Source organism: Notechis scutatus, chromosome 2 (genome assembly GCF_049901735.1).
Source record: "Notechis scutatus isolate UNSWTSFEM ecotype Mainland chromosome 2, rNotScu1.2, whole genome shotgun sequence".
NCBI lineage: Eukaryota > Metazoa > Chordata > Lepidosauria > Squamata > Elapidae > Notechis > Notechis scutatus.
In genome coordinates, this window is record NC_142010.1 from 46,387,946 (window position 1) to 46,404,617 (window position 16,672).

General features: G+C 35.6%; 1 protein-coding gene across 8 annotated transcripts in view; it reads right to left on the reverse strand.

The window, feature by feature from the left end:
- NR2C2 (nuclear receptor subfamily 2 group C member 2) overlaps positions 1-16,672 on the reverse strand; it is a 55,001-nt gene that overhangs the window by 6,938 nt on the left and 31,391 nt on the right. For all 8 annotated transcript variants that reach the window (XM_026678431.2, XM_026678441.2, XM_087954655.1 and 5 more), the window contains 6 exons: positions 15,310-15,457; positions 9,332-9,425; positions 8,214-8,347; positions 7,413-7,590; positions 6,407-6,528; positions 1,940-2,079 (listed from right to left, as the gene is read on the reverse strand). In XM_026678431.2, the coding sequence (XP_026534216.1) occupies positions 1,940-2,079; positions 6,407-6,528; positions 7,413-7,590; positions 8,214-8,347; positions 9,332-9,425; positions 15,310-15,457 (816 nt within the window). The remainder of the gene's footprint in view (positions 1-1,939; positions 2,080-6,406; positions 6,529-7,412; positions 7,591-8,213; positions 8,348-9,331; positions 9,426-15,309; positions 15,458-16,672) is intronic.

Genomic DNA, 16,672 nt, shown 5'->3' on the forward strand with positions numbered 1-16,672 from the left:
TCAAACAACATTCATAGTAAGGGAAAAGTGAACAAGAATTACTCAGGAAGGCTTTAATTCTTCTAACTTTGATCTTTCCATCCATAAAACAGACTTATTCTTGTGTGTGTGTGTGTGTGTACTTCACACCATTGCTGAGAATTGCCCTTTCTTTTTAAAAATGATTTGAGTAGTAAAACTTAACTTCTATAAATTTAAGAGCTTTGATGTTTCTCTATTATAAGACAGATTAATACTGAAATGCTATAGATTTATAAAAAGGTCTCACTATGAAATGTTTTTCTCCTGGTCTTCTTTCTGTGATATTTGCATTTTCATATGTCCTATGTGACTAATCCTGTCTTCTAATGTATTTTAACATTTTCATAGAATCTCTGAAAATCCTATTTCTCCCCCAAACTGGCTGATAGTAAAGTGGAAAATAATCAATGGCTCTATATTGCAAAGCAAAATAGAAATAAAAACCTCTAGGAATATTGCTGGGAGGAAAGATGAAGATTAAGTCTTTTCCTATCTTCTTTGATTCTGTGATACATGATGGTGCACATCAATAAGGGAGAAAGAGATAGAACATTTGTGGCAGTGGGCCTATCTGGCATGCATCTAGCTTCTGGGACTGAAAAAACTACTCTCTAAATTTATGTTTAAAATATTTTACTATGCCTTATTATTCTGCATGTCTTTTCAGCCACTGTATTTTAGAAACCCCTATTGTTTACAAATTAAGTATTCTGCAAACAGCAGGATGTAAAACATTCATTTCTCTTAATTAGGAAGTAGTAATAATAACACTGCTTATTTTATCAGACTTTAATTTCTACTAAACGCAAGAGAACTACTATTTTAATTATTGTATGTACTCCTGCTGATAAAAAGCTATCATTAAAATAAAACTAACTGCACCACAATTAGATCAAACAGCTTCTATCTATTTTCAATAAGGATAATAGTTCTACTACCTTTTGTTTCCATATACAAATCTGTTTAGAATACTCTTCAGCTTTGGATGATGGAAAATCTTAAGAGCCCTACATTTAATCAAACGTAGGGCACCTACCTCTCCATGGCATCTGAATATCCTGCCTCTTTCCTTGACCAGAGGAACTACATCAGTAGTGTTGTTTTTGAGGGCCTGGCTGGGGGGGCGGAACCTGTCTATTATAATTAAGTTTGAAAGGATTTAACAAATTAAATCAAATTAACTGCTATTTTTATTCTTCTAAACCTAAAACAACAAAGTACATTAGCCAGAAATAGACCCCACCATATATTTTTATAAAAGAAAAAAAAGATACATTGCAATTAAATAGTAATATAGCATTACAGTTTTAGCATGCAGGATTTTTATTAGTCATGAAAAAATATGTAATATCTTAATCCCAGATATGAGACGAAACTAAAATAAGGAATATCGGGCAAATTCCTGTTTCTATTGTTGTACAACTATTGTACCCCAGATCCTCTATTTCCAATGAATCTCCCAATAGGCAGATGGCACTTTGTTCTTGTTGAGAAGATGGGTGAAAATCTGCCTCTTCATCCAGGTGTGTGTGTATGTGTGTGTGAGAGAGGGGGGGAGGGAGAGACAGACTTTGCTTCAGGCCATTTGGTCTGTCGCACTTGCTTTACTGATTTCATGGCAATTTCTTTGTTTATTATACGCTGCCCAGAATCACTGGAAGACATACATTTTAGTAAATTTTTCTTTTATCATATTCTAATGGAATATGATTGCCCATTCCTCTGCCAAGAATGGGAACAGTCCTTTGAAGACAACTGATCTCAATATATGTATACTCAAAGGAGGAAATGCAACATTAGGGGTAAAATTAAAAGTAGACACCACTATTGCCCCATCAACACAGAAAATGTTTATGTACGAGTGATACATACAATTATATTTGAATTTATAACAATTAATCTTTAAAATAATACATACCTTCCTGTATGCTGTTCTGCAAATGGTTGACAATTGCTGCCAAGATAGTTGACAAGCTCATCACCTGTGCACACTGGGCTAGGCCTAGAGTAAAGAGCTCATTCCAACAGGCACGCACAAGGCTTGTATTACAATCTTGCCTACGAGTTATAAAACAAATGGTAAGACTCAGGATAAATTTTTTGTATAAAAATCTCAGGGATAAGATTGCAAAAATATAATAAATTTGGAATGTTATGGGAATTGAAACATATGTTTTCTGATATTTGGCACTGAAAAGATCACTGTGTGACACAGTTGCCAACAGACACGAGGTCCAAATCAAATTCAAATGTTATTTATAATGGTGAACTTTCAACTAGTCCATTTTTTATTATAAGAACATTACAAAAAAAGCAAAATATCAAAATGCAAAAAAATATCAAAATGCAAAAGATAATTAAGAGATAAGGGCTATACAACATTGAAAACAATTAATAAAAAACAACAATCTAAACCAAGACTGACAACTTTTAAAAGATTCAATACAATGTAATACTAAACATCTGGGATATTTGTTAAACATGTCATTAGTTTACAAAATATACTTCATAAATCTATATTATCGAATGAAAAGAATATTATCTAAAATACTACTGCATTACTCTAAAACAATAGAATATTAAATATTCAGGGCTTTAGCTTTAAGTGGCAGCAAAATGTTCCCATAGATACAAAGGGACAAAGAGTAAGACCCTATTCCTGCTTGCTCAATAAAGCTAACTGAACTTAATTCTTTCTTCCTACCATATTTCCTAGACTGTTTTCAGTCTGAATGCATTGTAGGCCCCAAAGATTGGTAAACCAATCGTGTAATGATTCTTATCAGCATTAGTTGGGTCAATTCATAATATTTGCCAGGGATAGACAATATATATTTTTCTTTCTCCTGTTAAGAGCTCCTGTTAAGTTCCCTGACGTTAATCTATTGAGGATTGCATGATGGGCAGGACTGAATGAGGCCAAAGCCAAAATTGAGGAGAAATACCTAGTTTCACTATTTTATTTCTGGCCTGTTTTTGATATTTTCTCAATGAATGAGATAACACAGTAGGGGAAAATAAAAAACGAAGCCATAGATTTGAACCAATTTTAAGGGTTGTCTCAAATTAGATGCTAGACTATGGAATCGTTTCTGCTCTCTGACCTTGGTTGTTTGGTTGCAGATGTGTAACATCTTTACTGCTAGAAGGGAGTGGGGTTTGCTCTCGGCTTATATACTGTAGCTTGCCCTGTCAGTGTAGGTGGGGGTGTTGTTTTCTCCTTGGTAGTTTCTTGATTAGGTTGTTGTTTACTGCTTGGTTGTTTGTCTGAATTGGAGGTTCCTATAGTCTCTTTTGAATGATGTGCAAATGTTGTTTATCTCTATGGGCCTGTTGATAGCAGACTTGTATGAATACCAAGCTTCCTAGGAAACAATAAAAAAAAGCTAAAAAGGAAACAAACTCCCCCAGAACACCTCCTCTCTAGCAATCAAGATTCAAATAAGGAATTAACATTACAATTAACACCAGACAAACAACCAAGCAGTAAACAATAATCAAGTAATTACCAAGAAGAAAACAATACTCCTACCCATTGACAATGGCATATAGAAACTGAGTGCAAATTCCATTCCTTTTTAGCACTGAAGATATTAGTCAGGTAGCAAGCTCAAAGAGTACCAAGGACTCAATAGTTCATCTCTGAGCTATATATATTCTCTTCTATTAGCTCATGGATTGCCTACCTTTAATCTATTCAAAATACAATGCACAATACCCAAACTATTGTATATCTTTTTAATACATAGACTTTATTACAACTATGGACAAAACAAGAAACAATAAAAAAAGAGAAAACTCTATCATATAAGACATTGTCTAAGTTATAGCAATTACATGAAATTCTTAATGTACAATCATTGATTTAATGGCGGATTGAAGTTATGATGGTACTGAAAAAAAATGTACAACTTGTCCTCAAAAGTTACAACTGTTGCACCCATTCCCAGGGTCAAGTGATTGCAATTTGCAACCTTCCCAGGTTTGGGGAGCCGGTTTCCAACAAACAATGTCAACAAAGGAAGTTGGATTTATTTAATGACCTGCATGTTTCACTTAATGACCACAGAATTCACTTATTGCTTATTGCTTTACAGCAAAAACGATCAAAATACTGGTCATGTGATGATTTGCTTAACAACCATATCAGTGACCAAAATCCCAATCCCAAACGTGGTTGCAAGTCAAGAACTACCTGTACAGTTAGATAGCTTAATCCAAATTCTGAACAAAATTTATTATTTTTGTTCAGATTAATAAAATTTTAAACACAACTTCTCCAATATTAAAATGCAAAACATCAGGTTTATCTGCTGGTTACTTAGAATAAAAAATGGTATTTTGTTCTGACTAAGCAACCAGCAGATAAACCTTATTTTTTGCATTTCAACATTTTGCTATATGAACAACCACTATGAATTATCACAAAATGTTGGACATGTATAGATCACATCTTATGTATTACCTGAAATGTGCAATGTTCAGCTTCCCTATCTAATCACCTTGGGACTCTCAACTTGATAGCTGAAATCTATCCTGGATATTCCCCCTTCCTATTAAAAATATTTTTATGGTACATAACAGTGTGTGCATTTATGAGTATGTGAAGCAGTAGCCACATTCTGAGGATTAGCCTCACCAAACATTAGACGAATAACTTCTGATTTGAATGAACTGCTTGCCTGCAAATTAAGGTACATGTTCTCTTTATAAACTGGTCCTAATTTATACATCGCTACCAATATGTCATGATATTGCCACATATAAATCATTCTCATACACAAAAATACTCAAGTATACAAATAGATACATATTATATCTCTCCTTCCAAAAGAACAGAAAAATAGAAAAAACCCAATATATTGTCTGCATACAAAAATACACACTTTATTGTATAAAGTTTTCTCTGAAATAAATACAATCTTTCTCATTCACATATTCCTGAATGAAATGTTGAAGAGCAAATGTCTGTCTATGTACTGCTCACCTAGCTGTGCTTCTTATATAATTCCCCCCTGTTCATATTAGTTTACATCACACATTATTTTCTCCAAACTAATCCCTAGTTTTTCCACTATCACCATTTAGTGAAGTATAACAGGCCACGAACACCAAAATACAAATTCTTACTTTTTCATATGTATTTACAATATTCCCTGATCATAAACAAAATATTTTTGGCACAGTTTGGCCAGCATCATCAAAACCCAGTTTTAGTCCTAACATGTTCAAGATATGCTATACAATTTGGGATCACTATCTACAAGTCAAAATACATTCATACGGTAGTACGTACAAGTATATGCAGTTATGAACACAATGGTGTTTATTAATAATTTAAAATTGGAATGTGGACCGATATATACATATTTTAAGTAGGATAAGCATGCTATTTCTTCTGAAAAGTTTAAGAAACGAAATACTATCAGAAAAGATCTCGGAAGGGAATGTTACGAATGAAGCTAAAAGGTTTTCAGACTGAATTACTTCTTATAGTTTTTATATCATCAAACGATACAGTTTGGCAATTGACATCCTGCACTTTGTTTTTGGGTCTAATTTCTGCAATTATCCTTCTTAATCATTCAAATTGCACACCTAGATTTATGTAATATTTTATAATATTAATTGACTTCCATATAATTTAATTTTTGCTTTGAAAAACTATTTGATGGGTAATTTATGTTTAATTTTTGTATATTCTTGTTCTTTTTTTGACTTGAGTTTAATTGTTCTCCTTTGTGTTTTATTGAAAGCCAAATGAAAATTTGCAAAAAAATGATCTAGTCTAACTCATTATATTCATCATAGCATGTTTTCCCTAAATTACCAATACAGGACTTTAGTTGTTCAGTCCAATACAAATCATTCTACCAACTAGCTTTCATATGTTGTACAACTAAAAATGTGAAGCTTGACAATGCAGCTTCAATACAGGTAGTCCTCAACTCACAACCTTTTGTTTGAAGTTATAATGGCACTGAAAAAAGTGATTTATGACCGATTCTCACACTTATGAAGCTTGTAGCATCTCCACAGTTATGTGATAAAACTTCAGATGCTTAGCAACTGGCATGTATTTATGATGTTTGCAAAGTCCCGGGGTCCTGGGATTGTCATTTGCAACCTTCCTAGGGAGCTTTTGACAAGCAAAGTCAATGGGGGAAGCCCGATTCACTTATTGACTACATGATTCACTTAACAACTGGCAAAAACATTATAAAATGGGCACAACTCACTTAACAACTGCCTTGCTTAGCAGTGGACATTTTGGGGTACAGCATTTAATACAGCAAATGGAATACTTTTATTTTTGAGAATCATTAAATATTGTGGATTCCATTCAATGTCTATTTATCAATGGAGAAAGACAGCACATTCTTACCCTAGTGCCTGAAAAGCAGGAATGGATCTGGCCCAATGCATGGAAAGAAAAAGTAATCGTGATGCAGACTCACATATGTAATGCACATTCAGATACTCTGGCATTGGGCTAGGCATGGTTAACTGCAAGAGAACAACACAAAGTTTATTACAAATAATTTTTTTAAAAAAAACACTGATGTATTAATCAATATAGACTAAAAAAAACCCACATTCTTTTATACTGAATGAACATCTCTTTAAACATTCACATAGTTTTATCAATATTTTTGATAATTAAAAAAAATGTTTTTCACTCTAATGGTAGTTGAAAAAACCCTTACCATGTATTATTAAAAAATTTAAATAACGGGGGAAGGCGGAGCCACGTCGCCGCGCTACAGCTGTAATTTCGGGGCTCTGAAATTACAGCTGAGATCTTCGCCCCTGGTCGGTCCCAACGGACCTAAACCGTTTTCACACTTATGACCATTGCAGTAACCCCATTTCTTATGACCAAAATTCAGACACTTGGCAATTGACTCATTTTTATGACGGTTGCAGTGTCCCAGATCATTGATCACCTTTTTTGACCTTCTGACAAGCAAAGTCAATGGGGAAGCCAGATTCATTTAACAACTGTGCTACTAACTTAACAATTGCAGGGATTCATTTAACAATTGTGGCAAGAAAAGTTGTAAAATGGGGCAAAATTCACTTAACAAATGTCTCGCTTAGCAAAAGAACTTTGGGGTTTAATTGTGGTTGTAAGTCAAATACCACCTGTAATTAAATATAATGGTTCAACATCAGAAAAGTTTAAAATGCAGTACCTATACAGAGAGAACATTTTTTTCAAAAAAATTACAGAATGGTAGCATTTGGTAGTAGTATTTTATCCTTTTAATAAGCAAACACTGATCGCTTTCAGCCAGTAAGTTAAGAATGTAATGTGATTTGATTTAATACATTGTGAGAACTCATTTTTACAAGGAAGTAGTTAATGATAAACCAACCCAAGGCCAGACCTTAAATGTCACATGAGTATCTGTAAGGAGAGGTCCTTCAACTTCAATAATCGGAGTGGACTGATCCCTACTAATGACATGAATATTTCCACCACCCGCAGGATCCATCCCATCGGCTAGATTCTGTGCTGTGGCACCATCTGTAGTGTTAAGTGCTTTAGCCAAAGTATCAAATGCCCTGCAAATAAAAGTAATATATCATACATATATATCATACATGCTTTTTATATTACATTTATCAGTGAGAAATAACATAAAACTACTGAAATCTTGTCCATCAATCAATAACATCAACCCCCAAACAGGAATTTATTTGCAGCTTTAGGAAAATTGCCAGGGTTTTCAAGCACATAAAAATACTTTAATGATTATTTGATGGGGATAAATGAAAAGGGAGTGCAAAATAATGACATGAAATAGATTCAAATGTGAACAGGATTCTTTGACATTGCAATACTATAAGTACACTTATGTGTAGCATAAATTCAGATACATTTTGCACAAGGATACCAAAATCAGCTGCCGATGATTTAAAAAGAAGTGAAATTATAATTCCAGAAGGCAAATTGTTTTTTACATAGCATACAATCAACACTTCGTTTTTGTACTGTTTTTCTTAACTACTTTTCAATATTCAACTTCGCTAAGAAATATTAGTTAGCTTGATTCTTAAGTTTAACATGAGAATGAATTTCAAATACAGGGCAATATTTATTATTAATTATTTTAGTTTCATCAATTAAAAAATACTTTTATAGTCAGAGAGACCAATTAGAAAAGTTTCTAATATGAAGCACACACCTAGTAATCTCACTTGCAGATTGGTCTTCTTGTGGAATTTCTGAAGTATCTCCATTATTAAGAGATTCGTTAAGGCTGGCAAGTGATGTTACAACATTTGCTAATGTTCCCAAAGCACCTTGGCTTGTTTCAGCCTAAAAAAAAAAAGTAACACTGCATTAAATGATTGAGTTTCTTTAAATATAATCTGTGCCTGTTTCCTAATACAGATACAAAAGAAATTAAAAAGAAGAGAATAAAATTATAATGAAAGGCCTAGGAAATGTAATTAATATCAACCAAATAATATAATACATATCAGGAGGTTTATAAAGCCAGACCTATTTTTCAGGACTAGTCTATTCTATTGTCTGAACAAATAGTGCTCAACTTATGACTGTTTTGTTTAGTGGCCAGTGTCCTCAGAGTTCTCACTGTCCCAGTACCCCTGCACCCACATAACTACAATCTTGGCAAACAAGTCATACTAATGACCAGTTGCAGCACTCCATGATCATGCGGTCATTGTTGGCAACTTTCCCTGTCAATGTACCCAGAAATTCAGTGGAGAAGCCAACAGGACCAGTGCAATTCACTGGTCTAAATCTTCCAGTCCCTCTACCCTTATGTTCTACCAGCCACTTATACATCTGTGTACACCCTCTCCAGACCTGCACTGCACCTGTATGCAATTTCACCTTGCAGCCTCACACATCTCTATGCACTCTCCCCAAGTCTTGCCATACCTCCCTCGCCCTCTCATAAACCTTCCAAGCCTTGCTGCCTGCCTCTGGGCTGCTAACTAGCTACTTGGGACTTGAAACTACCTGCTGGCTTCCCCACTGAGTTGGTTGTGGGAAGCCAGCAGGAAGTTGCCTCTCTTAATCGCCATGAGATTTGGTTAACAACAACCAGGATAGCAGAGATTGCCATTGCTACACAATGTGGTCAAGCTTTATGACCACATTGCTTAGCTATGGAAATTCTAATCCCAAATGACATCAGTCAAGGATCTGAATATCAAATATATTTCTCGGCAGAAATGATTTATTAATATATAAATTCTTCATGTACAATAAGATAGCAATAAGGAAAAGCAGGAAAACATGAGTTGTGCAATTAAATTTAAGGAAGGCTACCTTGGGATCTGTAGCAAGTAGCACTGTACCATCATCCCGTATTAAAGGCTGCTGAATATTTACAAGCATCCCTGAATCCAGAAGACTGGCTGATCTGTTCAAGAGGATAAAGATAAGGAAAATAAAGACCACAATATTCCTTTGTTTCATCATTAACAATAACATTGCAATCCATAGTTTTGGGATTTCTGAAATTGTTGGTTAAAATACTTTCTGGTTTTGCTTTTGCAAAAATTATATTGAACTGGCAGAAGGATTAAGAAAACAATTCTAGCAAAACAGGGACAGATCTTTTGGATGTGAACTCAGTCACATCCACCCTCTTTAGATCCATATCCCTCTTGGCTTGTTAAAGCAGCCTGCAGGGCACTCTTGTCAGTGGGTTCCAGCAATGGTCAATTTTCCCCTAAGGGGTTCATTCCTTTAAAGAGGCCTTGCTTTACCCCCTTCTCAAGACCTCATAATACAGGCAGTCCTTGACTTATAACCAAAATTGAGCCTGGAATTTTGGTGGTAATTATGGTTGTTAAACAGGTCATATGGCCTCACTCGATTTTACAACCATATTTACAATTGTTAAACAGATCATGTGGTCATTAAATGAATCTACAATATCCAATGGGTGTTTCTTTTGCTGCTTTCTGTTGGAGAATAGCAAAAGTTACAAATTGTGGTCACATGACCATGAGACTGTGCAACAAGGGCTAATGTCAGTCAGCTGCCAAGTGCCTAAAATGCACTTATGTGACCATTGGAGGTGGAGGAAATGAGTGATCATAACTTTGAGGATGGGTTGAAAGTACCTTTTTATGAGTCCATTGAGACTTCGAACAGTTCTTAAGTGACCATGTTGTTAAACAAAACTACCTATACTGGACAATTTTCATCCACTACCTAACCTCCTCTATTTGGGGAAGATCATTGAGAAAGTGGTTGGGCAGCAGCTTCAGAGGACCTCGGATGAAGCGTATTATCTGGATGCCTTCTGATAGATATTCAGACACAGGAAAGAGATGAAAAAAAGCACTGGTCACATGATCTCTGGCAAAGGCAGGAAGAAGGTTATATACTCATCCTTGCCCAATTTGATTGCTCTGCTGCCTTTAGTATAGTGTTGTGCTGGTCCATCTCCTTTTTCCAGCTCAATTCCAGTTGGTAGTGATTGGGTAGGAAAGATTCCACCCCTGGCCCTTATTATTGGGGTGCTGCAGCCTTCAATGCTGTCTCTGTTCTTATTCAACTCTATTTGAGGATACTAGGTAATCACTTCTGTTACTATGGGGTGCAGTATAATCAACGTGCTGATGATATCCAATTATATATATAAAACTGCCCTTTTGAATTAAATGTTGCCATGAATTTCTTATCCCACTGCCTGAGGCTGTCAAGAGTCTAGATGGGGAACAACAGGCTTCGGTTCAACCCTGGCAAGGTTGAGTGGGGTTGGGTTTTGGGGTCTGACAATTCTAGGAATATGCAATCTTTGGTGGGTGGAGTGGCATTGCCCCAGATGTATCTGATGTGAGGATCCTCCTAGACTCATGGTTCCTGCTTAAAGCACATACATTTGTGGCTAGGAGGACCTTTTTGCAGTTATGTCTTATGTATTAGTTGCGTCTGATCCTAGATCAAGAGCCTCTGGTCAATGTCACTCATGCCCTAGTCATTTCCATCTGCAATACACATTACAGAGGACTGCCCTTGAAAAGTATTTGAAAACTCCCAATCTTTCTTGGCCTTCTGTAAGATGCTACAGTAGTTGTTTTCTCATGAATTTGGACTGGAATGTTAGATGAGCCCAGCTAATTGGTCTATATGTTGCTTATTTGTTCACTATCAAATGCAAGATTATATCATTTATTTGAATCTCTGGCACCTGGTATACAATTGTTGTTGTAGTTTTCCCCATTATTTTGAATTGTTCTGCTGGTTTTGGTTTTAATATATTGTCTGCTACCCAAAGTTGTAGCAATAGAATGTGCAGATATATAAATTGTTTAAATATATAAATGTGTTATTGTCTCCATCTCTGACTCAGAATGTCAAAGATATGATATTTTTTAATGAAAGGAATTTTTTATTTTACTACTCTTTAAACACATGCAATTCCTCAATGAAACGATTAATACAACCCCATTTCATTATTAATTGTTGATTTAAACACTTCGGATCAGTTTTAGTTATGAGTGTAAATCATAGGCTAAATTGACTTTACACAAGGTAGATAGATATATTTCAGGTTCATGTCTTAACATGGTTCTCACAAAAAAAAAAGCAAAAAAACACTGGTTTCTCTCTCTCTCTAGTGATTTATACTTTAGATATTGCATTGTATATACTTGCACATAAGGCCGGAATATTAGGTGCCAAAATACATCCAAAATAATGGGTTTGGATGGGCTTATCTATGAGTATATACAGTGTTTTTTTCTCTTGAAGCATATATATATATATATATATATATATATATATATATATATATATATATATATATAATGTATGTTGTATGTATGTATGTATGTATGTATGTATGTTTGTTTGTTTGTTTGTTTGTTTGTTTTCTGAGGTTCTCGATTTGTATTGGATCTCATTTACTCCGTATGGGAGAAAAGTCCATCATCTTCAGGCTTGTGTCTTCATACTTCAAAGATCCATACACACACACACACACACACATACACACACACACACACACACATGTATGTATGTATGTATGTATGTTTGGTATTCAGCTTTGTTTGGGTATTTTGCCACGTCATTATAGTTGTGCTTTTAAAGTTGTAGCAACGTTTCGGCAGAATCTCATCTGCCATCATCAGGCTTCTGTATTGTGTTCGTCTGTGAGTCAGACTTTTACAGTTGTTTCAGTTTTAAATTTGGGGCTAGCCTACTCTTGTGCCAGAATGGTTTTTTCTTCATCCTGATTGGTTGGGAGTCTTGGTCTGTGTTTATTGGTCTTGGAGTTTGCTGTGTTCTGCTTGATTGGTGTTTCTAATATCTTCTGTCTGTTTTGTGGCTTTTTTTGTGTGTCTTGATTGGTTGGCAACACAATACAGAAGCCTGATGATGGCAGATGAGATTCTGCCGAAATGTTGCTACAACTTTAAAAGCACAACTATAATGACGTGGGAAAATACCCGAACAAAGCTGAATACCATACATATAGATACCTGTGAAAACTTAAGAAAACAAATATCAGACCTCTACGGGGAGGAAATAAACAGCCAGACCAAAACCTATGAGAAGCTGGAAGTTAAAAGAGCAGGAATATTATGTGACCTCAAATTCCTACGCAGCTGCAGAGACAACAATGCAACACCAACCAGCTTCAAATTAACATTTCATCACAGCACAGCAGCTACCAAACGTATCCTGAAAAGAACTGAAATGGCTCTACTCAGGAATGAGCTCTACAGAAAGAGATTCCAACTCGACCAGTTAAACAAAGACTAACCCTAACCCTACACTTGGAATTGAGCAACAAAATTCACCCTCTACTTTGGGACAAGATAAAACAACTTACAACTTGGAGAGCTGAAACTGAAACCACTTACAAAATGACAAACTCCTGAAGAAACTAAAGAAATTAGAACATGACAAGAAACCCCCCAACAACTCACAACAACACCTGAAACAATTAGTATATAACGTTTCCAACAGAGAACTCACCAAACAGAAACAGATGTCCGAATCAAAGGATTCAATTATGCTATAGCACCCAAAAAAATCCCCACAGAATCCATCATATGTGGAGTGGAATCCAGCCTAACTAAATTAAATACAGATTAAGCTGACAGAATAAGACACCAAGTCACTAACATCCTATGCACAAGCAAACCACCCAAAAGCAACTTGCACAAAGAGGAACTAAAAGCCCTGCAAGCCCTAAGGAACGACAGCAGCATAATCATACTTCTAGCAGATAAAGGTAATGCCACAGTAGTAATGGATAGAAAAGACTATGAAACAAAATTGACAGACCTACTCCAAGACTCCACATACAAACCCATAAACACAGACCCAACCACATATCTGGAAAAAATAACCAAGAAGAAAATCATAACCAGCAACATGAGCAAAGAGATCCAAGATCATCCTAAGAGAAAAATCTTCCAGATGCCCCAAACTATACGGTCTCCCCAAAATACCCAAAGAAGGCATACTCCTCAGAACCATAGTCAGCTCCAGAGGAGCACCACTACAAAACCTAGCCAAATACCTAGCAAAGCAGCTACAGCCCCATGCTGAAGCAGCAGCTTCACATGAACAAAACTCATACCACCTCTTGGAAATGATCAAAGATCTACACATGGAACAAAAAGATCTTCTTGTAAGTTTCGACGTGGTTTCACTATTCACTCAAGTCCCGATAAAAGAAACCCTAGAAATCATCAAAAATAAATACCAACCACCCAAGCACCTCATGGAACTAGCAGAACACTGCTTAACCAACACATATTTCATACACAAAGGACAAAGATACAAGCAAATTGAAGGAACCCCTATGGGATCACCACTGTCACCCATCATTGCAAACCTGTTCATGGAAGAATTAGAATCCAGAGCTCTAGCCAATGCCACCCACAAACCCAAACTATGGCTAAGATACATCGATGACACATTTGTTATTTGGCCCCATGGAAAAGAAAACATAAACAATTTCCTAACGCACCTAAACAGCACACACCCAAAAATCAAATTCACCATGGAAATGGAAACAAACAAACAACTACCATTCCTAGATGTACTAATCTACAAAAAAATAGATGGCACACTAGGACACACCATATATCAGAAGAAAACACACCACCAATCGCTACCTCAACACCCAATCCCACCACCACCCAGCACAGATAAACTCCGTGGCCAAAACACTAATTGGCAGAACCAAACGCCTGGCAGACAAGACACACATAAAGACTGAACTATGCACCCTGACCAAAGTACTGACAGCCAACGGCTTCCACAAAAGCAAAATCACAGGCCTGATCCACAAAAATACACTGAAACATAATGGAGACCTAGAAGATGAACAGACCTATGGAACAGCTGTTCTGCCCTACATAAGAGGTACTACAGACAAAATCAGTAAGATACTACACAGGCATCACATCAAGACTGCCTTTAAAACAGACAGAAATATAGCAGCCATCCTAAGAAACCCCAAAGATAAAATTGACCTGGAAAACCAAGGCATATATGAAGTCCCCTGTGCATCATGCCCTACCACATACATTGGACAGATCAATAGAAGAATAAGTACCTGCCTGGATGAACACAAAAATGCAGTAAAAAAGCTGGAACACACTTCCTCATTAGTCCAACACATGAAAGCCACAGGTCATAGCATCAACTTCAATGGCACCAAAACCCTGGCCACTATAGAAAACCCCAGCTACAGAATCATCAGAGAAGCCATAGAGATTGAAAAAAGACCTGAAAGCATGAATAGAAGAGATGATTCCACCAGACTGTCAATCATCTGGAAGCCTGCACTCTCAAACAAAAAAATCTCCACACCACAAGCCAGGCAAACACCTGGGCACAAACAGACTCCCCCTGATACCTCCAGCTCAAACACACCCCCACCAGGCACCCAGATGAAACCTAGCTTCCTAATAAATGATAGCCATAAGATATGAAAATTTTGAGAGTCTACATATCTGTGGATGGTCTTATTTCAAGGATATACTATACCTATACACACAAGAAAATAGTTCTAAAATAAATGAAAAGAGTATATGAAAATGACATCTTTCTCATACATTAATATTTTTTTGTTTCTTTCACTTATTATTTGTTATCCTATGTTTTAATGTTGGGTAAAATTAATAAGTAAAATAAAAATAGTGTTTCAATTTATAAAGAAATAAAACTAGTTTCTATTTAATTTAGTAATTTCCTTAAAAATATTGATATGTTTCCACAACTTAAATATTTAACTCTAAAAGGGCTTTAAAGATACATTCATTACTTACCTAGCCCCATCTTTATCTGCAACAAATGTTGGGGTTGCTATCAGAGGACTTCTTAAATCCTTTCTAATATATATTTTTTCTGTTGAAGCAGCACAGTTGGTTGGCTTCTCACGTTGTACATCAAAAGGCTTCCTTTCACTCTGTACAGCTACATCACAACACAAAAAATACACAGGTTTAAATCTCTGCCACACATAGATTCTTAAAAGCATTAATTCACATTTAAACTTCATTTTAACCAAAGGTGTGGTCTATACTGACTCTATTTCATCCTGTAGTTCTGATACATAGGATTATATTGTCTGGGGATGTTTTCTATAATTATACTAATGACACTAAGCTTTTTAGAACTTTTTAATTTGATTTTGACATATATTTAAAAACACAACCAAGAAAAAAATGAATAAATAAAAAAATAATAACAACAAAAATAGAAATGTATTTGTAGTCTCAGAATGCAATAAAGCACAAATACAACATTTTAAATGCAGGGGGGAAATCCTAAAACAATTAGTAATGATATTAAGTGTAATCTTGTATCAATGTTAAGATCAATATCAGTTAACTAGTGAACCATTGTGAATCAACTTGAACAGTGTATCACACTAGACATTTATGAAATATAGTTAAATTCAAAGGACATATAGAAACAACCAAAGTATTGGTGACTCAGCATTTTTCCAGGGAATCCCAATTTATAGTAAAGTAAGCTGAAACTGACAAAAATACAAGTAGTCCCAGTTGTAATTTGTGATGGTCGGAAAATGGTCAGTTACATTACCAGTCCAATTTTATGATGTTTTTTGCAGCAGTTGTAAAGTGAATCACTGTGGTTATGAAATGAATCTGCAGTTGTTAAGCAAACCAATGATTTGCTATGGGCACAGTTTTGCAAAAAAACTGGAAGTAAATGCTGGTTTTCAGCAAAACTGTTGTAAAACACATTCACATGACCATGGGACACTGCAGACAACTGTAAATGTGGCCGTTACCGAGTGCCTGAAGTGTGTGGTAGAGGGAACTCCTGAAACTTCAAATTTGGGTTTATGTCTTATGGAGATTCTCAACCATCCAGGTCATGGTTGTTTCAGAGATGCTTTTCCAAAAACAAATGGACTTTCTTAGCACCAGTCAGACATTGCACATCCTGTCTTTGCTCTTGATCTGAACAACCAAGATGTTAGTGATTTACTTAACACTAGAGACTCTCTATTTTACCCTGTACTGCACATACATTCCCCAGTTCTGCTATCAGAATTAATCCTTTCAGCTTGTCCATTAATCTTTTTTTAAATACACTACCACGTTCAAGATATAAACTCTCCCAAATCAGAATAATCATTTTGATTTTGAATAGCATCAC